The sequence below is a fragment of the Aquarana catesbeiana genome, linkage group LG13 (genome assembly GCF_042186555.1).
Source record: "Aquarana catesbeiana isolate 2022-GZ linkage group LG13, ASM4218655v1, whole genome shotgun sequence".
Classification (NCBI taxonomy): domain Eukaryota; kingdom Metazoa; phylum Chordata; class Amphibia; order Anura; family Ranidae; genus Aquarana; species Aquarana catesbeiana.
Window position 1 is genome coordinate 79,758,452 of NC_133336.1, and position 25,898 is coordinate 79,784,349.

At 40.6% G+C, this 25,898-nt stretch overlaps 1 protein-coding gene across 4 annotated transcripts in view; it reads right to left on the reverse strand.

The window, feature by feature from the left end:
* PAPLN (papilin, proteoglycan like sulfated glycoprotein) overlaps positions 1–25,898 on the reverse strand; it is a 208,906-nt gene that overhangs the window by 114,592 nt on the left and 68,416 nt on the right. For 3 of the 4 annotated variants that reach the window (XM_073608654.1, XM_073608656.1, XM_073608653.1), the window contains exons 2-3: positions 7,929–8,135; positions 88–149 (exon numbers count right to left, since the gene is read on the reverse strand). In XM_073608654.1, coding sequence (XP_073464755.1) covers positions 88–144 — 57 coding nt within the window. In that variant the 5' untranslated portion in view covers positions 145–149; positions 7,929–8,135. Of the gene's footprint in view, positions 1–87; positions 150–6,215; positions 6,301–7,928; positions 8,136–25,898 lie in introns of all 4 variants that reach the window. The other variant, XM_073608655.1, reaches the window with a different exon arrangement.

Genomic DNA, 25,898 nt, shown 5'->3' on the forward strand with positions numbered 1-25,898 from the left:
GCCTGTACCAGTTAAATCACAGATAAAGTCCAACTTCTACCCAGGAATGTTGTATTTGTTAATACAAATGATATAATATGTACTTACTGAGTATGCTGAACCAAGTAATACAGTCAATGTAACAAACAGCAATGGTGCCTTCATTTTACCTAAGAAAGGAATGACAATTTTTTAGTTAAAATGTTATGAAATAAGTTAAGGTGAGATGGATGAAAAGAAACCAAAAAACAAAATGATTGTGTTCACAGAAAGTAGTGTTTTCACAGAGAAATATGGAAACTGCCATTGCTGACATGTTTCTGAGAATGCAGACTCCGAAGCTGTCTACCATATCCTTTCTTCTATTCTGTCTATCTTGTAAGTCACTGGGGTTGATTTAACAAAGGCAAATATAGACTGTGCACTTAGTAAATGCAGCTGCACTCTTTTTCTCCCACGGCCTAGTGAATATGATAAAGCAATGCTGATTTTCATCATTCAATCATGTGCAAGCAAAAATGCTGTTTTTGCATTATCCTTGGGATCTTTACAAAGTGAAGCTTCACCATATTCACTAAGCCCTGGGGATAAAGAGTGCAGCTGCACTTGCAGAGTACAACTGCAAATCCAAAGTGCACAGTCTATTTGCATTTAGTAAATCCACCCCAATTACTTTAATCCAGCATGTGCATATCAGTTGTTAGAGCACCTGGTATGCAATACTTGCTTCAAGTCAATGATCAGTGAATACATAGAAATAGGAATCATAAATGGTCCCTGTCAGGATTTTTTGAGTGGAAAATTGTCTAAAGTGAGGAAACTACCCTCTTAGACAGTTGTCCCCACTGAAAGATGTCCCCTCTATTTCTGCTCTAATGACAACTCAAAAATTTCCCTCACTGTTAGTCCCAGTGGTTGCTAAAACAAACTGAGAGAGTAAACCTCACTCACATGGACACAGAAACCCTTTTTCATTCTATCCAAAAGTATAAAAAAAAACATGGTTGGGGGATACCGTAATCCTGCATGTGAAGTGCCAAACCTGTAGGTTATGCTTAGGCAACAGTGACATATTAGAATGAAAAAGAAAATACAATTTGCTGATAAATGACATTCCTGGCCAGCTTCCTTTTGTTTATAGACAAAGCCATTTTTAAGGCTAATAGATAAGGGCAAGGGGAGTTTGGCTTCGCCCTGGGGGACATGTACTAATGCAAACTTTTTTTAAACTACTATTCAGTTGGGAGCAGTTCTTATAACAAGGCTTAAAAAGCAACATTAAATCACATGCTTTACAAAAAAAACATATCAATTGCTGCTAAAGCATCCAAGAATCCCCTTGACTGCAATAACAGGCCCTTTTGCTAGATGAGGGTCTGGTATGGCTTGTATGGGGGGGTCCTATAAAAAAGGTTTGGGGTACCAGAATCTTACCTGAGCAGGCAGGTAAAGGGAAAAGTTAGTGTGCCACCCCCTCCTGAACCATACCAGGTAACATGTCCTTCATTATACTGGATTTTAAGGGGAAAGAAAACCTGGGGTCCCCCACATAATCCAAATCATACCCTTATCCTAGGTAGGGTTCCTATATGAATTTTAAAGGACTGGTATGGATCTTGTGGAGACCCCATGCAATTTTTTTTGTGTAGAATCCCCAAAAAATCCATATCAGACTTATTCAAGCATGCAGCTTGGCTAGGAAAAGGGGACAGTTAGCCTGCACACTCTCCCCGATCCATACCAGGATATATGTTATTAAAATGGGGAGTGTACCTTGACACCATGTTTCCATATTGATGGGGGCCATTTATCTGGGGACCCCAGGCTTCCAGATTACTATAAACCCTCTCCAGCAGACCTCAGAAGACCCCCATATCCACCAGGCTGGAAATGTATGGAAGAGGCCCTTGTCTCCATTAACATTGGGATAATGTACTTTGCCAGCAGTAGTAGCCAAAGGTGCGTCCAGGCAAAGAGGCCAACTCTTTCTGTGAACCTTGCATTGCAGTGAACTCAAACCTCCTCCCTAATCACAAAAACATATGTAATATTACTTTGAAGTTTGCTGTTTTATGTGACTACCTTTGAAGGATATGTTACCAGTTCTAGGGACAACTACTGCATCCACATCCTGAAATTGGAGAATATGTGCGTATTGGGAATAAATCCCATGGGTGAAGGACTTTGAAGGATGTAGAGCTGACACTGAGGTGAGCACACAATTGTTGATATAAAAATAATTCTAATTGATACAAACTGTTAAAATTACATACAGAGATAATCACATCTCATATTGTAAATAGTAGCATAACATGATGTTTTACATCGTGCAATGATGGAAAGGGCAGAGAAGATATCCAACCCCAAGAACTGTGAAGGAAGGAAAGTATGTATATTCTATAAGTATTCCAATATTCAAGCAACCAACGCTAACTATATACCTACTATTACACATACTCAATGTATGACATAGTAGGTGGAGGATGTATACGCATCACATAAATTCATATATAAGTAATGTTGGTCATATTAGAAATAGGGAGGGAAAGGTTATTTAGTCAAATGGTGGCAGGGATCTCATTGCATATCCCCAGCTAATATGACAGACGTATCCAACAACACATACCCATCCAATTGGTCATTAACAGATATCCTCTGGCAATATCCAAGAGATAATGCTTAAATCCCCTGAAACTCCAACTAATTCAAACCAAGATTACAATACCACCTCCCATAGGATCCAACCTTTACTTCCCACTCTCATCACAGTACGTATGTAGCACCAATTAATCAAAGCTTCCCCATTGTTATATCCGCGATTCATTCACATACTCCAGTGGTGTCGGCATCATTACCTTTCAGACAAGAGTAATTTGTCAGCCTTTCACACATCACAGCATCACTGTATACACCGCTGGGAAGACACATGGCTAATGAGTCCGCCGCCATGGTTTTATATACGATGCCACCCGACGCAGCAGGGCCAGGCACGGCCCATCAGCGTCATGTCCGGGTGCAGGCGCCCGACTCACAGCCCTGTGCTTCTCCCGGGTGCCCGAGTGTCCGCCCCATAGTTAGGTTAGAACAGGCAGTCCAGGTACAGCAGAGCCAAAGAAGAACATAGCCACGTACCCAAAACCTAATTAAAATATACAATACATGATAAGCCGATATAGAATACTGCTTTGGCTATATCTTCATTACCAATCTATAGAGAACATATTTAAAGGGGAAATACCCACAAGGCCAGATCCAGCTGCGCCGGGTGGATCCTGATTAAAGGAAAGGTTTGAAGGTCAGTGCTGTGTTATATATCCATGTAGTTTCCTGTTTTAAGATTTGTTTATCAAAGTCACCTCCCGTGCATTCTAGAAAATCCTTTCCAGGTCAAAGAATCACTGATGGATCAAAATTATGTCCCACATGTTTACATATAGGTGTATACAATAGACACACCTCGATGTAATGCAATTTCAGGCAATTTTGGCCCATAACCGGCACTTTTTATCTGAGGATAGCATTATTTCAAGTATGTAAATAATAGACCTGAGGTGGTATTTTGATGAGCCTGTTCAGTGAGAGATAGTTTGGTTCATAGCCACTATTCATCTTCTGATTCTGAAGGAGGAGCTATGGGATGTGTGGGCAGTTACTGTCGTGCGGGATGTGACCAATGCCCCTGGGTAAGGGAGGGTCCTACGTTCCCACTTCCAAAAGGTGGCAATCTAAAATCCAAATCCTATGCTGACTGCCAATCAGTGGGAGTGGTATATAAAAACAAAACGTAACTTTGGTCGACGAATACAGGATCACCTATATTTCATCGAGGGGGGTCTATTGTATACACCTATATGTAAACTTGTGGGACTCAGACATCATTTTGATCCATCAGTGATCACCTTCTTTGTCCTGGAAAGGATTTTCCAGAATTCACAGGGATGCGACTTTGATAAGCAAATCTTAAAACAGGAAACTAAATGGTTATATAACCAAAAAGAGACCTCACATCCAGGGCTTAACACAGCACTGACCTTCAAGCCCTTCCTTTAATCAGGATTTCTTCCCCCCCCCCAGGCACAGCTGGATCTGGCCTTGTGGGTATTTCCCCTGTAAATATGTTCTCTATAGATTGGAAATGAAGATATAGCCAAAGCAGTATTGGATATAGGCTTATCATGTGTTACATTGTATTAATGAAATGCAACTATATATTGTATATTTTAATTAAGTTTTGGCTCTGCTGTACCTGGACTGCCTGTTCTAACCTAGTTATGGGGCGGGCACTCGGACACCCGGGAGAAGCACAGAGCTGTTCATGCAGCTCGAGTGTTTTTCGTTTTCCCATGGAGGTTCCCCTCCGGATGGGAGATGGTGCTGTGTGTGCCGGATACAGACCCGGACACAGAACATCTTTCCGGGTTTGTGCGATTCACGCGCATGCGCCCTAGTCAGGTCCCGCACCTGGACGTGATGCTATTGGGCCGTGCCTGGCCCAGACGTGTCAGGTGGGATCGTGTATAAAAGCATGACTGCGGACTCATTAGCCGGGTGGCTTCCCGGTGGTGTATACAGTGACGCTGCGATGCGTGAAAGGCTGACAAAATTACTCTTGTCTGAAAGGTAATGATGCTGACACCACTGGAGTATGTGAAGTATGTAAATGAATCGCAGATATAACAATGGGAAAGCTTTGATTGATTGGCGCTACGTATGTACTGTGATGAGAGTGGGAAGTAATGATTGGATCCTATGGGAGGTGGTATTGTTTCAGGGGATTTAGGCATTATCCCTTGGATATTGCCAGAGGCTATCTGTTAATGACCAATTGGATGGGTATGTGTTGTGGAATACATACATCTGTCATATTAGCTGGAGATATGCAATGAGATCCCTGCCACCATATGACTAAATAACCTTTCCCTCCCTATTTCTAATATGACCAACATTACTTATGTATGAATGGTCTACCTAGGAGTAATACTTATGTGATGCATATATGTCCTTCTCCCACTATGTCATACATTGAGTACGTATATAGTTAGTTTTGGTTGCTTGAATATTGAAATAATTATAGAATATACATACTTTCCTTCCTTCACAGTACCTGGGGTTGGACATCTTCTCCGCCTTATCCATCATTACACAATCCATTGCCCTCCAGTATAGGGTCCTGGTTATTTACCAAGGACAAGTGGGTTGGATGGCAGTTTTGTTATACGCTGAGCCTGTGGGAGTGCATTGGACTGCATACTGATGAAATTGGTGAGCACTTTGGTAATGTGTTATCTCATATGCTATGTAAATAAATGAGTATTTGATAAATGTGTTGACTATTTGGCATAATGTGATAATAATGGTGTTTCTTTAATTCAATAATAATTAGATATACTCTGAATTTCTCTGAAGAAGCAGAGATATTATTCCATAAAATGCGTTGGACGATTCCACTTACATAAATTGTTATCAAGCATTGGGAACAAGTATCAATGTTATACATCATGCTATGCTATTTACAATTTGAGATGTGATTATCTCTGTATGTAATTTTAACAATTTGTATCAATTAAAATTATTTTTATATCAACAATTGTGTGCCCACCTCAGTGTCAGCTCTGCATCCTACTCCCATGGGATTTATTCCCAATACGCACATATTATGCGACTACCTTGTCACTTCGTCATGTTTAGAGTATCACATGAACTGATAATCTTCAAACTTGTGTATATTCAGAAAATCAGGTATGTGATTATATCAAAAGGTTTACAGAAATTATGTACAGTGGTACTTTAATTCTAAACTTGTTGGCTTGGAAGTGTGACCATTTTTTTTTGTCCTGTTTGTAAAAGAAAAATCCTCCAAGAAGGTGCACATGGTACTCATAGCAACTGGTGTAATTCGAGTGGCATATAGAAAATGGTGCTGGTCAGAAAAAAATGAAAAAGAATATAGACCAATTTCTTTGTTCTAATTTTATAGGTTTTCCCTACTCCATGTAACAATGGAAGCAGCTCCTTGCTATTAATAATTGTTCATGGGACAACAAAAATATATCACTTTTTTTAAGCCTTGGTGATTTTTAAGCCTTGTGATAAAAAACAGTTTGGCCAACTGGCAAAATGCACATTTAAAAAGGAAAAAACAAACATTACCTTGAACTACTGTACTGTATATCATTTTAAGGTTTCAACTACTGTTAGCAAATTTTCCTAATTAAGGTAGCTAATTATGGTTATACCTTTATAAGCATGTTATCTAGAATGGCCACAGGAAAGGTCCTATAATGATCGCTTATGGGGTTTCCATCCACAACTTGTGAGGACCTGGGAAAGATGGGCATCTTTTAGTCTAAAATATATAGGTAAAAAACACCCCTCCCACCGTGCCCCCCAGTTATCGTGTATATTGGCATCTGATGATAAAAAATACAATATTTAGGCCGCTACCACCACGCATTACATTCTGATTGCAATAGCTCCTTTAAATCTATTAACAAGTCTGTAGTGCAATAATGTGTCTGATTTGATAAATTAGGAAGGTCCTCATAGTACGTAGTTTTGGTAGATCTAAGAAAAATTGCAGTGCTCATCACAATATCAAAGAACTCAAAACACCTGAAGTGTGTAAATATTTCAAATCATATGTTATTAAGACGTATTAAGTAATATGATGCAGGTGATCTCCTTCCTCTAGTGTTTCAATCACCCAGTGCAACCTCCACCAATGCCAGAAAAACGCACTCACCAGATATAGTTGCTGTCTAATGAATAGAACAGCAAAAATCACATATGATAAGATGAAAACTTTTTATACTCTTGATGATGCGTCTGTACGCTAAACAGCTGTAGAGGTTTATCACTATACAACGCTTGAGGTAATGGCCGCCACTCTGTTTCAGATTGGCGGCACTTCATATAAGTGTAAGCTTACTATTTCACACATGATGTTTTGCATTTGAGGTTCTGCCGCCATTGTCCCTGGTTGGATTGGCCGTTTTTATGTAAGTGCTATAGGCACAATTGTTTTATAGGTTTGTCTTTATGCCAGTTGACCAATAAATACTGCACCATGAGATTTTTTCTTCTTTGTCATTGCTGACTTATTACTATGGATGGCATATGCTGACTTGTTTTTACTATGAGAAATAAAGCTTCCTGGTCATGATCCATGCACCCGGATACATTCTGAAGAGGCTCCTGTGATTCGGTTAGAGTGGATAAGTGTGAGCTAATGATGACCACAGACCTCTGGTGACCTGGATCTTATCATATGTGATTTTTGCTGTTATATTCATTAGACATCAACTATATCTGGTGAGTGCATTTTTCTGGCATTGGTGGAGGTCGCACTGGGTGATTGAAGCACTACGAAGAGGGAGATCACCTGAATCATATTACTTGATACTTCTTCACAAGATATAATTTAAACTTTTTATGTTTGGTTTGTTTTTTATATTTTCAATGTTGGACTCACTGTTATAACACTTCAGTTGTTTGGAATTTTTTGATATTGTGTTGAGCGCTGCAATTTTTCTTTGATATTGTTATTACAGTGTTTTGTATATCTACACGAATTGCTAGCAGTTATATACCATTAAGCGCTGACACCATTTTTCTCTTATTAGATTGTAGGTGTATAGTGACCCTTAGAGGCTTTGAGAACAAGCAGATGTTTTTTTCAGTGGGGAACTGAAAGCAGCAATCTGCTACTCTTGTAAACTGGAAATTCATGGTCTGATAACATATCTGAAATTTGAGCAGATGTGATACACCAGATACATCCTGTGTATACATTTCATTGATAAATTGTGCTAACTTCTAAACACAGGGTCATGGAGTGTATTGAACAGAAGTGGAAATATATCACTGGCCAACACAGATTTCAAGAAGGTTGGAACAGTATTACTATTCCCAGGAGGAGAAACAGATCTGACATGTGTATACAGGCCTACCTGTTCTTCCCAAACGTTTGCTTTTGGCTCCGTGTATGTGCCAACAAGCAGAATGGCAGGTCGTTTCATGCCAAGCTTTGAGCAAAAACCCAGTCTCACAGGCCTGCCAGCTTCAGGAAGATCGCTGTTTAGTCTCTGTCTATTTTACACTGTCATAAGAAAAGGCCAATAAATAGGAGTCCCAGATGTCTGTTCAGTTGATGGAGGCTGAGGAAAAATATAAAGAAAAGGGATGATGTTCATTTAAAACAATCTACTGCTAAATGTATGTAAACTAGTTAAGATGGTCAACAAACAAAAAACACTCTGATATGTACTGTATACTGTATATAGGGAGATTATATGTAGCAGAACATTCATTTTGATTACTTACACAACAATGAATTGTGACTTCTGTATGAATACTTTCACATTAAACTCTGCTAACATTGGCATTTGTAAGTTATTAAACAGTCTACTAAAACTGCACATAATATTTATATGCATGTTAAACAGAATTAAAATGGCTGGCAACTGTAGAGGTAATTATTAAAAAAGTGTCACTTTCCACAGCAGTTTTAGACATACAGTATTAAATGACCAGTCCCATCAATGGTATAGCAGCATTAATTGTGTAACCTACAAATTGGGTAGACCTCTCCATGACTTCTGCTTGATACCCCCTTCTAGGTAGCAATACAGAAGGGACCATATTTCACTCAGCAACCTTGTTTGTTATGACCAGCATCTATATGACCAATGTATATATATATATATATATATATATATATACACACACACACACACACACACACACACACACACACACACACACACACACATATATATATATATACAGAGAGAGAGAGATAGTATATATATATATAGTATATATATATATATATATATATATATATATATATATACACACACGTGTGCGCGCATACATACACGGAATATATAAGCGTATCTATAGCAAAATTAACGTTTTTTGCTTTTGCTGGGTTTTTTTACCACAATTATACTGCTATGACTGTCTCTCTAAATGAGAAATGACAACAACATTTGGCTGATTGGCCATCTTCTCATAAGAAGAAGGATAAAGGGGCCTATGAATAAAAGGGGTAAACATGAGATTTCCATGTTTATTTCAACGTATTTATAAACAGTTATTTGATTTCTCTGGCATTTTCTTCTATTGCTAAAGCATTATCATTTTGTCAAAATCTATTTTTACAACATTTTACTAAAATGTGTGCCGAAATCTGCATCCAGTCTCTGTGTAAACAAGATCTTAAATTAAAGCCACCAGTTTAAAATATTAAGCTAAATTGGCTGCGTGTCTGAAATGCAGGTACCAGAGAAGTCTGAATATGTAAAATATACATTATGGTAAGGCTATATATAAGAAAGGACAGTATGACATGCAGGCACAACCCAATAATGCATTTTTGTCACAAAAAACACAAATTTAAAGCTAACTCCACTTTTGTTAGAAACAAATTTCTCCTCTGGGTGATCTATGTACATTGCAGAAATTTTAACAAACTTTGTTGCAGATTTCTACCTTTTGTTATTCTGAAGAAATCCCTGTGTGTTGCTCTGTGCCCCTGTGCTAAGTGAATCTAATGGGAGTGGTTTCATTATAAATCAATCAGCTGCAGAACCTGCATAGCACTATTGAGGAAAATTGCAGGGCCTGCATCCCTTTAGACGTGTTCCTATTGGGAGTATCTCACCAAAAAATGACATTTCTGTTGCAGGGGATGTCTGAAATCTGACTTATATCTTAGTGTAGACTTCTGGGAAAATCAGTGAGCCAATCACACATGCAGGAAATTATGTTTCTGTGTACAGAACACTTTCAGGTAGCCATATTGCATGTCACAGAAAATTACAGCAGCTGCATATTGAAAAGAAAAGGTAATTTTTAATAACATTCAATTACAATATGACTTGTGTCGCAACTGTATACGCTATATTATTTTTTCTTTATTTGCTATTTTTTTCTCCACGAAAGTGCAGTTACCCTTTAACTGAATGTAGGAAGTAAATAACAAAAGCCCATAAAGCAAACAATAACAGCTTCTCTGCTGGCTATTTACCCTAGTCTGTTTCTGTCTATTGACATAGACTTGATATTATTGCCCAGCTCAGTTCTCAATGACCCCATGTCTAAAGCCAGCTTAAAAGCACAACTTTTCTCAAATGTTCTTTCAGTAACATACAAGAGGGTTACAACCAATGTCAAATTTAAATTGTTATATTTACTCTCAGAAGCAGTCACCTCTCCAGGGATTTTTTTCTCAGAGAATAGGTGCAGGAACCCACCCACCCCAGTCAACTCCCCGCCCCCTCACCCCCCCAACCCCACCCCTATTCCCGCCCCCAATACCGCCAATCCTTAGGAAAGAGAAGTAAAGTGTTCTTTACCTTCTCCCTCCCTGTCCACAGCTCACTCCCCCCCCCCCCCCCACACACACAGGCTGCCTTTCCCTCCATGCACAGCTTACCTTCTCTTCTCAGTTCACCCCCCCCCCCAGCTCCACTCTCCCCCCCTCTCCACAGCTCACCCCCTCCTCCCTCTGGTTATCTTCTCTTCTCTCGTCCACAGTTCACCCTCACACAGCTCACCTCCCTCCCCCCCAGCTCACCCTCTCCACAGTCCCCCCCAGCTCACCCTCTCCCCCTCTCTCTACAGCTCACCCCCCTCCACCCACAGTTTACCTTCTCTTCTCTTGTCCACAGTTCACCCCCCCACAGCTCACCCTCTCCACACTTCACCTCCCCCCACAGCTCACCCTCTCCCCCTTCCTCTCCACAGTTCACCCCCCCCTCACAGCTCACCCTCTCCCCCCTCTCCACAGTTCACCTCCCCCCCAGAGCTCACCCTCTCCACAGTTCACCTACCCCCTCACAGCTTACCCTCTCCACAGTTCCCCCAGCTCACCTTCACCCCCTCTCTCTACATCTCACCCCCCTCCACCCACAGGTTACCTTCTCTTCTCTTGTCCACAGTTCACCTCCCCTCCCACAGCTCACCCTCTCCACAGTTCACCTCCCCCCTACAGCTCACCCCCTCCCCCTTCCTCTCCACAGTTCACCTCCCCCCCACAGCTCACCCTCTCCACAGTTCACCTCCCCCCACAGCTCACCCTCTCCACAGTTTACCTACCCCCTCACAGTTCACCTCCCCCTCACAGCTCACCCTCTCCACAGTTCACCTCCCCCCTCACAGCTCACCCTCTCCCCCCTCTCCACAGTTCACCTCCCCACTCACAGCTCACCCTCTCACCCCTCTCCACAGTTCACCCCCCCACAGCTCACACTCTCCCCCCTCTCCACAGTTCACCCTCCTCACAGCTCACCCTCTCCACAGTTCACCTCCCCCCTCACAGCTCACCCTCTCCCCCCCTCTCCACAGCTCACCCTCTCCACAGTTCACCTACCCCCTTACAGCTAACCCTCTCCACAGTTCACCTACCCCCTCACAGCTCACACTCTCTCCCCTCTCCACAGTCCACCCCCCTCACAGCTCACCCTCTCCACAGTTCACCTACCCCCTCACAGTTTACCTACCCCCTCACAGCTCACCCTCTCCACAGTTCACCTACCCCCCTCACAGATCACCCTCTCCCCCCCTGCACAGTTCACCTACCCTCCATCCACAGCCAGCTCACCCCTTCCGCCCCCACATTTCACAATTCACATTACCATGCAAAGTCCCCTCCCCTATCCACAATTCCCCTTTTAACCTCTGTCAATATGTCACCTCTGCCCACCCCGCATGCACAGCTTACACCCCACTCCACAATCACCTCTGCACTTCCATCCACAGCCTCCACATTTCACTTCTGCACCCCCATCTACAGCTCTAACTCTCTACAACCCCCCATCTTCCACCTCTGCACCCCAAGCCCCCCAGCACTCTTGACCCTGTACACATTTCCCCTGCTTACAACTCTCACTTTGCACAATCTAACCCCCCCAGCTCTGACCTCTGCAGAACATCCACAACTTCAGTCTCTACTCTCTCTGCATAACCAGCCCCCCTTCCTCCCCCTTTCCCTCCACAGCAATATCACCTTCATTAGAGCCATGCAGCACACTTCCGTTCTGTCAAATCAGGCTTTTTTTCCCCCTCAGCTTACTGTGTGTGTAGTTTCCTCCGTGCAGCTCCACCTGTCAGATCAGTGTAGCAAAGAACCGAGGAAGAGTTTCAGAGAGCTCGGCTCCATGCTACACTGATCTGACAGACAGCAGGCGGGGATAGCTGCCTCTGAAATCCCATCAGTCAGCTGTGGAGCACATTCCCTAGATGCCTAGTATACAGAAGCTGGCAGAGGAAGTAAATGGTATAGAAAACTTCCTCTACCAGCTTCTGTTTTATGTGACATGCTGCAGAGGAGAGGGCTGCCTGAGGTGCCGGAACTGAGTTCCGGCGTGTTCCGGCAAGTTCCAGCAGAAAAAAAGCCCTGCACCTATCACTAAACAGGACTTCTTTTCTATGTAACCTCCATGTCTTGTCGTACACTTATGAAATCAGTACAAACTTATCATTATCTCCTAAAACTTTGACTTGACCTAGCTTCCTCTGTGTCTAAAGAACTTACTTATTTTGCGTAACATGAAATATTTACATCTTCAACACATCAGAGATCCTTTGGGCCAGGCTCTCATGGGACCTGGTAGAGGGGACAGTTTTTTCAATTGTCAGGTTCTCAACGTATAACACTACTCTACGCTGGTTCTGCAACCTGATGTCATATTACATATACAGTGGGACTTTAATCAGATGGAGACTATACTAATCACCCCACTGGTCCAGAAAACAGTTTTTCTCTTAAAATTCAAATACTTAAATACCCCACTTACCACTGCAAATTTTTAATTGCTGAAGACTGCACCAATTGCATTCTGCATTCAATATCCCAACTTTTGAATACAGCAATAAATGCAGTTCCTGATTAGCACACCTACTACAGCCAGGCTAGCAACAACATAACATCCTAACTGTAAAATCCACCTCTAGAGGCCTGGCTCATAAAAGCTCTGACATTCTCAATAATTCAAAATTATTCACAAATGAGAAAGGTAGAAACATTTTGAGATCACCTCCAGGACACTAAACTCCCAACTTTCACACCAGATGTCATCAAAACTGTCAAGATTTAGAATCCCCATCCAGACCCTGTCAGGTTTCATTGACTAATGCCCCGTACACACGATCTGATTTTCCGACAACAAATGTTGGATGTGAGCTTGTTGGCAGAAAGCCTGACCGTGTGTATGCTCCATCGAACATTTGCTGTCGGTCTTTCCGCCAACAAATGTTGGCTTGCAGGTTCTCAAATTTTCTGCTAACAAATTTTTGTCGTCTAAATTTCCGATCATGTGTGCACAAGTCCGTCGCACAAAAGTCCACACATGTTCAGAAGCAGAAGCGGCCGGTCTTGTAAACTAGCGTTCGTAATGGAGAATTAACATTCGTGACGTGGCGAATTAGGAAATCTCTAAATGCAGCGCACAATTTTCTTTTTTTTTTTTCAACAGAAAAGTTTTTATTGATCATTAGCAAAGATGACTTGCATTATACAATAAAATCAGTGAACGTATAAATGACAGAGTCAAACTAATGATAGATCAATACACGTTACATTTCTGTATAAGACATATTATTCATCACAGTATTGACACATACTTCCTTATGCATAGAATCTGACATACATTTTCCGTACAAGGGGTGTCTTATCTATCTTGTTTAGTTTGCTTTCCCGGAAGGATATACTGTCATAGGTACCAGCTTTCCTATCCTTTATTAGCCATGAAAACAATCGTAGTGTTTCCAAAGGGGGGGCACCCTCGGGGGGGTGAGAGGAGTGGGGGAAGACATTGAAGGGAGGGGGGATCTCTCACATCCCTAATAGGGGCTTAACTGTCAGCCCAGGGACCCCAGATCTTTTCGAATTTTTTGGGACATTTACGACTCATATATGTAAGTTTATACAATGGCAGAGTGTTGTCAATAAGTTTTTTCCACTGCCCGACCGTCGGGGGTTCCGGCTGCTTCCATTTAATTAGGATGGCCTTTCTGGCATAGTATGAGGTATAGAAAATCAGCAACCATTTGTAAGTATTCGTGGAAATAGTATCACAGACTCCCAATAAGAGGATACGTGGGTCAAGACCTATGGTTAATTCTCTTTTTCTTTAATGGGATACTAATGAAGCTGCTTTGCTGGTGATACTGATGGAGTTATTGCAAACAAATTTTCAAAGGCTTTTTTTTTCAACTGATATCAAGAATAATAATAATAATAGGGCAAAATAAAAAACACAAAAAGAAAAGCGCGAATCAACACTCACCGAACTTCTACTAACACAAAATTAGCAGAAGGAGCCCAAAGGGTGGCACTAAAGAGCTGAAAAACCACGTAGTACGTCTAGTATGTCACTACGTTCGTAATTGTTGGCCAAAATTTGTGTGACCGCATGTATGCAAGACAAGTTGGAGCCAACAACTTTCGAACAAAATTCCACGGTTTTGCTGTCGGAAAGTGCGATCGTGTGTACGGGGCATTAGGAGATAATAAAATACCCAAAAAATGGCTTCTGCTTCACCGGGAAAAAGTTTAAGCTAAAACCTCCCTCTCTATCAGTCTCTTCATTGCCAATGGAACCCAGGAGGGTTGCCCCTATCAATTCTCTTGTTTCTGCTTCTTATGGAGCATGCTATCCTCATGAACTTATCCCTAAAAGGTATTAAAATTGGTCCCTTTGGATATAAAAGTAACATGACCTGTTAATGTATGCTACTGCTCCTACAACTAGCTACCTGTGATTCTAAAAGCCATTAAAAGATTTAGGGACTTGAGTAATTTAAAAGTAAACCTTAAAGTGGTTGTAAACTTCAGAGATAAAATAAGAACAAAGCATATCCCTCTATAGTGCCTACTTGTCTCAATTAAGAGCACTAAGTGTAATGTTTATCTGTATCCCATTCCTTTGCTATCAGCATGAATCACTTCTGACAAGTCTTCCTGACACCAAAAGAAACAAAGTGACAGGGGAGGGACCTCCAGCATATTTACAGCCTCAGCTCTGTTCCTGTGTGCTGCGTGAAGGGGGGGAGGGTGTCCCTTCTCTCCAATCAGCTGTCCGAGCTCTCCTCACTGAGCTCACAGGGTGTGACTTCAGCTCTCCACCCCCTTTTTTCTGAACGCTCAGGCAAGCTTTAAATATTCAGCAATTTGAATGGATGTAGAGAAGAGAAGACTACAGATAGGCAGGTACAACTTATGTAGGATGATTTGTTTCGTCTCTGTGCATCACCTGGGGTCAGTCACTTTACTATTTTACAATCACTTTAACAAATCTAAATCCTTAAATGTATCTTACAAATCCAGTGTTAGACTCCATACAAGCCTCCTTTTTTTGTTGCAATTAACAATCTATCATTCAAAAGTTTGGCCATGCAAATCCCTGCCATAGCTCAGCTCAGCTCCTTCAAATCTGACTTAAGGAATTGGACACCCTTACTGTTATCATGGTTCAGCAAAATAAATTACCTTAAGATGGGTGTTCTACCTGTGTTGCTATATCTCATTCAAATTATACTAATCCCTCTACCAAAAACATTCCAGAAATTACAAACATATCCCCAATAAATTCCTATGGCCCACCAGATACCCTAAAAAAATTTTTAGAACTCTAACTCACCGCAAAGCACATGATAGAATGGAACTCCCAAAGTTATGGACTTTCTACCAATTCAGGCCCACTACTAATTTCTCCCTTGGATAACTCACAATTCCTTCAGGGTCTCCATGCCACAGGCCATGGAACAACATTTTGGCCTCAAATTAAACACATCACAAGACAATCTTCAATCCTGTTGCTCTAAAATAGGTAGCATTTGGTTTCTCCACAGACAATTAGTATGCTTTTCCAAAACCCTATCCTAGTATAGATTATTACATTGGGTGCTTACTACCTTTGAAACACTTTACTCTCAATCCCATGCCCCACAACACACATCTTTCTTACTACAGTGCCTTCAAAACGTATTCATACCCCTTGAAATTTTCCACATTTTGTTATGTTACAACCAAAAACGTAAATGTATTTTATTGGGATTTTATGTGATAGACCAACACATAATTGCGAAGTGGAAGAAAAAATCATAAATGGTTTTCCAAATTTTTTTACAAATAAATATCTGAAAAGTGTGGCGTGAATTTGTATTCAGCCCCCTTTACTCTGATACTCCTAACTAAAATCTAGTGGAATTAATTGCCTTCAGAAGTCACCTAGTTTATAAATGGAGTGTAATTTAATCTCATTATAAATACAGTTGTTCTGTGAAGCCCTCAGAGGTTTGTAAGAGAACCTCAGTGAACAAACAGCATCATAAAAGGCAAGGAACACACCAGACAGGTCAGGAATAAAGTTGTGGAGAATTTTAAAGCAGGGTTAAGTTATAAAAAAAATATCCCAAGCTTTGAACATCTCACGAGCACTGTTCAATCCATCATCGAAAAATGGAAAGAGTATAGAACAACTGCAAACCTACTAAGACATGGCTGTCCACCTAAATTGACAGGCTGGGCAAGGAGAGCATTAATCAGAGAAGCAGCCAAGAGGCCCATGGTAACTCTGGAGGAGCTGCAGAGATCCACAGCTCAGGTGGGAGAATCTGTCCACAGGACAACTATTAGTCATGCACTCCACAAATCTGGCCTTTATGGAAGAGTGGCAAGAAGAAAGCCATTGTTGAAAGAAAGCAATAAGAAGTCCCATTTTCAGTTTGCGAGAAGCCATGTGGGGGACACAGCAAACATGTGGAAGAAGGTGCTCTGGTCAGATGAGGCCAAAATTGAACTTTTTGGCCTAAAAGCAAAATGCTATGTGTGGCGGAAAACTAATACTGCACATTACCCTGAACACACCATCCCCACCGTGAAACATGGTGGTGGCAGCATCATGTTGTGGGGATGCTTTTCCTCCGTAGGGACAGGGAAGCTGGTCAGAGTTGATGGGAAGATGGATGGAGCCAAATACAGGGCAATCTTAGAAGAAAACCTGTTAGAGTCTGTAAAAGACTTGAGACTGGGGTGGAGGTTTGCCTTCCAGCAGGACAATGACCCTAAACATACAGCCAAAGCTACAATGGAATGGTTTGGATCAAAGCATATTTTTGTGTTAGAATGGCCCAGTCAAAGTCCAGACTTAAATCCAATTGAGAATCTGTGGCAAGACTCGAAAATTGCTGTTCACAGATGCTCTTCATCCAATCTGACAGAGCTTAAGCTATTTTGCGAAGAAGAAAAAAATGTCACTCTCTAGATGTGCAAAGCTGGTAGAGACATCCCCAAAAAGACTTGCAGCTGTAATTGCAGCAAAAGGTGGTTCTACAAAGTATTGACTCAGGGGGGCTGAATACAAATGCACGCCACACTTTCTTTACATATTTATTTGTAAAAAAATGTGAAAACCATCTATCATTTTAATTCCACTTCACAATTATGTGCCACTTTGTGTTGGTCTATCACATAAAATCTCAATAAAATACATTTACGTTTTTGGTTGTAACATGACAAAATATGGAAAATCTCAAGGGGGTATGAATACTTTCTCAAGGTACTGTATATCAATTAATGTTAAACCACAAGACACATGCACCTACATCCTACTACTCCAGTTGTAAAAGGACTGCCATGTACCCATATCCACATAAGATTGGCAAAAAATCACTCACAGTTTCTCATAATCTATGTCTTGTAAAGCTCAAGAATTAAAGTATAAAATCTTCCCCAGATGGTATAATTGCCCTTCAAGACTCCATAAGCATTTTCCATCTTTTTCTGACACTTGTTGCCAGTGCATTAGAGAATCTGGCACATTCATAACTGAGTGGCCTTTTTATTAAACCATTCTGGAACAAAATCTACATCATTTACAATGAGTGTTATCTTACTTACATTTGCAACTCCCCAAAACTCAGATTACTTTTCATAAACCCAGGCACAGTACTGTCTGTAAAAAAGAGGCTCTGAGTTTTATAACAGCCCAATAAGTTATTCCAATTACATTGGAAATCACAGACTGTCCTGTCCTCTCCTTAGATGAGTGGTTCAACGCACAAGTCAATGATGAGATATAGAATTTTTAAATATTCCTTCAAATGTCAAGCCCATTTCTCCAACTAACCACTTTATTCAAGATGACTGTAAAGCTTCAGTACTAACCCTCTTATCCCCAATCCTTCAATCTACCTCCCCTCCCCCACACACTTAAATATTTTTTCTTTCTTCCTATCCTGCTCCCCTCTCCCCATCCTACATTTCCCCTCCTTTTCTGTTCTCTCATGCTTCTCTAGTTATCTCTGATCTTTCTGTTAGAACTTAGAACCATACCATTAACATACCAGTAGAGAGAAAAGGACACAACACATTCTCTGACAATTTAGTTTTGCTTTGACATATGGTGGTGTTGAGACATATGACTTCCTTCCTAATAAAATCCGATTTGAGAAAAAGGAAAAAAGTGAGGGAGAGTTCTGTCTGGAGTTAAACTGGCCATAGATGAATAGAATTTTGAATGAATATTCTTAGGAAAAGAACAGTCTAAAAAAGGTTGTTCATTTTTCTAATCATTAGTGGATCAAACCAAGGTTAATTTTTGTAGAAAATCGTTGAGATGAGAAAATTCGAAGGAGCAGGTTAGAAAATTTTTTGGAACAAATGAATTTCTAAATGTGTATGTGGTTTTTGTTCGGTAAAATCCATTCATTCCAAAATCAAATGTTAAAAGTAACTGAAATCTTTCGAACAACGTTCAAATGTTCTGAGACTTTTCCTAAGCATGTTCATTTGAAATGGTCTCCATCTATGGCCAGTTTAAGGAAGAAGAATGATATTAAAGAGGAAGTAAAGTCTTCCTCTTTAATTGTACATACAGGTAAGCCTATAGAAAGGTTTACCTGTAGGTACTGTAAATATTTCCTAAACTTGCACCATTTAGGAGATATTTACTATATACGCTGCTGCCGACATCATCGACGCATGCGCACTGAAGGAATGGCCCACTCGTGCCTTTTTTCAGGAACCGTGCCGTGACCGGCGGCACCCACGCGCATGCGTGATGTTTTCGATGTTATCGCGGCTTTGTCTAATCACAGTGCCGGAGCCCGCGAACCCGGAAGTAAATCTGGGAAAGATGTCGGCCGTGGGAGCAGAGTGTGGGCGGCACTGCAGCATATTGTTCTAAGGTACGTATTTCATAATGAGCTAGTATGCAATGCATACTAGCTCATTATGCCTTTGTCTTGCAGATTTTTTTTTTTTTTTTTTTCTGGAGGTTTACAACCTCTTTAACTAATTGGGGTGACCCCTGTCTTGAAGTGTAGTGTAATCACAGATAATCCCCTACAAATGTTTTCATTTTCTGTCTTCAAGAAAGAACCAAAGTATAAGTCTAAAAAATGCTCCAGTTGGAAGCACACTGTTATTTTATCATTGTTAATACAGGATATGACATATTTATTACTGAAAGATTTCCTACTAGTTTCTCTTTCTTTATGGTCAATTAAAATAATTTGGAACTATGACAGATCTAATCCTCAGGCTGTTTATATTCAACTGAGCAAACATCTAAGCTGCACACAGAATCATTTCATGTGAAATTGCTATAGAAACACACCTGAATCACTTACAATAAATTGTAAGGTTTTTACATTACAGTGATGTTAAAACAAAGCTGTGGCCTCCCAGTATAAAAATACGCACTGCGGCACTTAAGTAAAAATGCGTCTGCACTGATGGGAACAATAATGCTGCGCTGCTCCTGAATTTAGAGCAGAATTGCCACTCTGATGCCTGTTTGCCTTACTGTTGGATGAAAAATGTTTTGGGGATGTGGCTATTAGCATTGTCACTACTGATTCACAAGTCTGTAGCTTGGCTCACTAATACATAAAAATGCATCTTTAGCCTGGTTACCATAGATGACTTCATACTATAGGAATACCATTAATTGACCAAGTGCCTTGAGGAATGTGTGCTATCTTCCTTAAAAGATAATACTACTTTTCCAAGAGTTATAATTGGTCACTACTGTCCATTAGTCCAATATATACTACCGCCAAAAGTCGGAATCGTTAGTTCCGTATTTCATGCGCGCCTGGTTTGATCATTGTGCCAAGCCAGAAACAGGGGAACTCTACAGCTAATTATTACCTTTTCCAATACTACTATATTTGTTATCTTTAACAATCATTCATTAATTATATGTTAAATATCTGTGTTTGCTTGATCTCTCTTTGCACATCTTGAAAAACCCCAAAAACATAAACTATCGCGTAACCATGTTAAAACAGTTTTCATATCTTTTAAGCATGTTTCCTTTATTTTTACCTTGTCATCCTTCTAGTAACAGGCTTCCTGTTCAAGGATGACAAAGTTAACTCACTATCTTGTATCTATGGAGGAACAGCATTTCAGCATTGTCACCCTAGAACAGGAACTATGTTAGGAATACAGTACCTTTATCCCCTTCTCCAAAACCCAAAGGGGTAGGTGTTCTGTAGTTTAGAGAAGAGAACTGGGCAAGGCCAATAAAATGGCTTGAGATTTAAGTTCAGCAAGGCAGTAAGCACAAGTTAGGAGCTCACTGGAATTCTGGCAGGATCAACATGTATCCCTGTACTAATGTTTTTTTTAATCTGATTTTTCCATTTTACTAGATGCCGGTGGGTTGGATTATCCACTGACATTTTACATTTTTCAAGAAATTCAAGATTTTGGAACTAGAGTCTCCCATGTAACAATTAGCCCACAGTCAAGAGGTGATCTCACTCTTTTTGTAAATTAATTGTCCCACCAGAATCCACTCAATAGATAAATATTTGTTTTTGGTAGATTGGCCATTTAAATTTCATTGTTCAATCTTACGGCACAGAACAATTTACACCCTCTGAAATACCAAAGAACAACTTCAAACACCCAAGCATCAGGAAAACAAGTCTGCCTTCCAAAATGTTAATACTAAACGTAATGATTATACTAATGGTCTGAACATGGTCTTACACAGATGTCAGTTTTACAAGATAGACTACAAACAAGTGGTACAAAAGCAAATGCTATTTGTTCTACATGCTTACTATTACAAATGCAACATGAAAAACAGAAAACGATGCCTGTCTATGGGTTTAATGTTCATGAGCAACACAGAACTAAATGACAAGTTTTAAATATATACAGTGTATACAACGTATACATAGGCAAAGGCATATAAATAGCTCTATGGCCCGTAGTTAAAATGCTGACAGAAGTCATACAGATCCTGCTGAGGCACAGAAATGTTCAGCAGTGTAGTGTAGTACCTTACATGTGTTGTGCGAACACCGTTTACATATGCGTGTGTGACCTACGTATGCGTTCACGCAAGCATTAAGGAAAGAGGGTGCTTTAACTTTTTCCTTTCTTGTTTATTTTATTTTTGATTTTTACATTGTTCCTTTAACTATTTTTTAAAATCACTTTTATTCCTATTACAAAGCAATGTAAACACCCCTTGTAATAGAAATACGAGATGACAGGTCCTCTACCTTTGAAAGCAAAAGATTTTTAAAAAAGTGTTCTTTTGCTTTAAAAAATAAAAATAAAAAATTGTTTACTTCCGCTCTAGAGGACAATCTGGTCTCTATTCATTCTGTGACCAGCGGTACGGATCGTCAGATCATTTCCTGGGCTCGGTAAGAGCGGTAAGCATGAGAAACACCAGCGAGCGGCGGGAGGGGTGGTGGACGCCCCTTCCCGGTGCTTCTGAAAGCGACCCAGCTGCTAATTCATGAGAAAGAAAACTGCCGGCTGTTTATATTCAACTGAGCAAACATCTAAGCTGCACACATAATCATTTCATGTGAAATTGCTATAGAAAAACACCTGAATCACTTACAATAAATTGTAAGGTTTTTACATTACAGTGACGTTAAAACAAAGCTGTGGCCTCCCAGTATAAAAATACGCATTGCGGCACTTGATTAAAAATGCTTCTGCGATCCAGCTGCTAATTCATGAGAAAGAAAATTGCCGGCTGAAAAAATAAAATAAAGGGGTTATGGCTAATAGGTTCAGCCATAACCCCGGTTAACCACTTGCAAGTCGCAACGTATATATACAGTTGTGCTCAAAAGTTTACATACCCTGGCAGAATTTATGATTTCTTTGCCATTTTTCAGAGAATATGAATGATAACACAAAAACTTTTCTTTCACTCATGGTTAGTGTTTGGCTGAAGCCATTTATTATCAATCAACTGTGTTTACTCTTTTTAAATCAGAATGGCAACAGAAACTAGCCAAATGACCCTGAACAAAAGTTTACATACCCTGGTGATTTTGGCCTGATAACATGCACACAAGTTGACACAAAGGGGTTTGAATGGCTATTAAAGGTAACCATCCTCACCTGTGATCTGTTTTCTTGCAATTAGTGTGTGTGTATAAAAGTTCAATGAGTTTCTGGACTCCTGACAGACCCTTGCATCTTTCATCCAGTGCTGCACTGACTTTTCTGGATTCTGATTCATGGGGAAAGCAAAAGAATTGTCAAAGGTTCTGCGGGAAAAGGTAGTTGAACTGTATAAAACAGGAAAGGCATATAAAAAGATATCCAAGGAATTGAGAATGTCAATCACCAGTGTTGAAACTCTAATCAAGAAGTAGAAAATGAGGGGTTCTGTTGAAACCAAACCACGGTCAGGTAGACCAAATAACATTTCAGCCACAACTGCCAGGAAAATTGTTCGGGATGCAAAGAAAAACCCACAAATAACTTCATGTGAAATACAGGACTCTCTGAAAACATGTGGTATGGCTGTTTCAAGATGCACAATAAGGAGGCACCTAAAGAAAGATGGGCTGCATGGTCAAGTCGCCAGAAGAAAGCCATTACTACGCAAATGCCACAAAGTATCCCACTTACAATACGCCAAACATCACAAAGACAAGCCTCAAACCTTCTGGCAGAAAGTCATTTGGAGTGATGAGACCAAAATTGAGATCTTTGGCCACAACCATAAACACTACATTTGTAGAGGAGTCAGCAAGGCCTATGATGAAAGGTACACCATTCCTACTGTGAAACACGGAGGTGGATCGCTGATGTTTTGGGGATCTGTGAGCTACAAAGGCACAGAAAATTTGGTCAAGATTGATGGCAAGCTGAATACAGTATGTTATCACAAAATACTGGAGGAACATTTGCATTCTTCAGCCAGGAAGCTGCGCATGGGACATACTTGGACATTCCAACATGACAATGATCCAAAACACAAGGCCAAGTTGACCTGTCATTGGCTACAGCAGAATAAAGTGAAGGTTCTGCAGTGGCCATCTCAGTCTCCTGACCTCAATATCATTGAGCCACTCAAACGTGAAGTTTGAAGGGGAGATCTCAAACGTGCAGTTCATGCAAGACAGCCCAAGAATTTACAGGAACTGGAGGCTTTTTGCCAAGAGGAATAGGCAGCTTTACCATCTGAGAAGATAAAGAGCCTCATCCACAAATACCACAAAAGACTTCCAACTGTTATTGATGTTAAAGGGGGAAATACACAGTATTAAGAACTGGGGTATGTAAACTTTTGATCAGGGTCATGTGGGTAGTTTCTGTTGTGGTTATGATTTAAAAAGAGTAAACACAGTTGATTGATAATAAATGGCTTCAGCCAAACACTAACCATGAGTGAAAGAAAAGTTTTTGTGTTATCATTCATATTCTCTGAAAAATGGCCAAGAAATCATAAATTCTGCCAGGGTATGTAAACTTATAAGCACAAATGTGCGTATTGCGGTCGGCAAGTGGTTTTAAAGTGAAATTAATTTATATATTATTATATATAATTAATTTCACTATTAATTTATGACCCCACTATTATAATTAATCTCATCATTAACTCCTTAAATTAATCTCATTATTAACTCATTATTCATTAAACACTCACATATCATTTTCTTTCGCTTATGGTCAACCTCATGTTTTTCAAGCATCTGTAATGTTTTTAATAAGTTTTTTAAATGATTTCCAAAATGGTTTTAACAAAGTTTTGTACAATGTTTTTATTGAAGTTAATCAGTTAGGTAGCTCTGTGTCCTTGTATGCACTGTCATGGCCAGCAATATATACGTTTAATAGCCGCGGGACTTTAAGACCCAGCAGAAGTGGCGATAGTGTTTAAAAGCCCACATCCAACATGGCCCCTGTTAGGCCTGAAGAAGGAGCGCATGCTCTGTAAACGCATCGCCTATTGGTCCATCACGTCCCGGACATGACATCATCCCCTGGCTTCCTGTGCGTTCCAGATCAAGGAAGTGTCGGGAACCACCGGCGCGGCCCGCTCTGAGCCATTAGCGAGAAGCCTACCGGATGTACCCTCTCCACGGACACCCTGCCATTTGTAACCAATGCTTGTGATTACTTCACTCTTCTGAGTACCTATATTAATTTGTGCAATAAATTCACTTTTATGCTACACTTAGATTGGTGCCTGTGTTTTATCCCCAGCTGTTCCATAAGTTGCTTCTTACTTTTCATTGGGCTGCCTCTCCAGGTGCTTTAACATGGACTATATGGCCTTTTATTAGTCAATTTTAATAATTTTAACCCCTTTGACCATTACTCTCCCCTTATGATGTCCAACAAGCTGGCATGTTAACACTCTGCTTGATGCAAGCGCCGACTTATCTATGTGTGTCACTGGCTGTGATTGACCATTGGCTCCCGCTGCTGCCAAAAGCCAATCAGCAGTGTGACTCCCAGGAGAGGCAAGGCTCTTGTGGACATTGCTGGATCGAGAGGGGGCTCAGGTAAGTATTAGGGGGGCTGCTGCACACAGAAGGTTTTTTTGCCTTCATGCATAGAATGCATGAAGGTAGAAAAACCTTGTGCCTTTACAACCACTTTAACTGGAGCCACTAAGTTCCAGTCGACCGTGTGATTTAATGCACATGCATTGGTGGGAATGGGCCCTTAAAGTCTAACTAAAGGCAAAAGTTGTTTTTAAATTTGGATAAAGTTTGTCATATGGGAGCTCAGGATCACTGCCAACCACTTGTAAAAGTGAGAGTCTTTATTGGAATTTACACAGTCCAGAAAAACAAAACAGTACACTTCTGAAAACAAATATCGCCTGTGGCTTGTACCCCAGCCCAAACAGCAAACAAATATATTCCAAAACAGTCCATAATGGTGCCCCAGGATGACATCATCTGTGACGAAATGGCGTAGGGGGGAGCGGCATGCAGACGTTACTGCGAACAACGCAAAGTCCCAGAAGCAATGGGCAGCTATCGAGAGCCGGCCAGCTCAAAATTTATTTGACACGCTATTTTATATTCGGCAAAGTGTAAGTGCATTCTTGTTTTTTAACTAAATAAAGGTTTTATTGAATTACACTATGGAAGCCCTTTTTATCCTTACATGGGGATTTATTGACTGTTGGTAATACCGAGGACATCCGGAGTAGAGGATCTGGGATACCTTGCTGCTAAGCACAGAGACCCGGGGCTGGGGTACAAGCCACAGGCGATTGTGATCTCCTTAAAAAGACATCTATCCAGCTGGTAAGCGCCAGTGTTGTTAAAGGTGGAGGACCCTGTCTATCATACCCTGTCACATCTTCTTAGGTGTTTTCTGTCATAAATCACCGTGGATTAGTCGGTTGAGGAACTTCTGTATGAACTGTAGCTTTGAGCTTTTTGTATATTGTGGAACTTTTTCCTTTTTAGCAACTCAACAGAGTGAAAAGGACACTCAGAGAGCACTTCGGTTTCCTTGACTTGTGGTTTATTTGTATATTTGGAGGGTTTGTAGCCCTTATTGACTTTGGTGTATGCCTTAAGTTTTATATGTCACTGTATATAATGTTTTTCACCATTAACATAGCGCAGCTTATTTTTTGTTTTAGTTGATGTATAGTGCATATCTCACA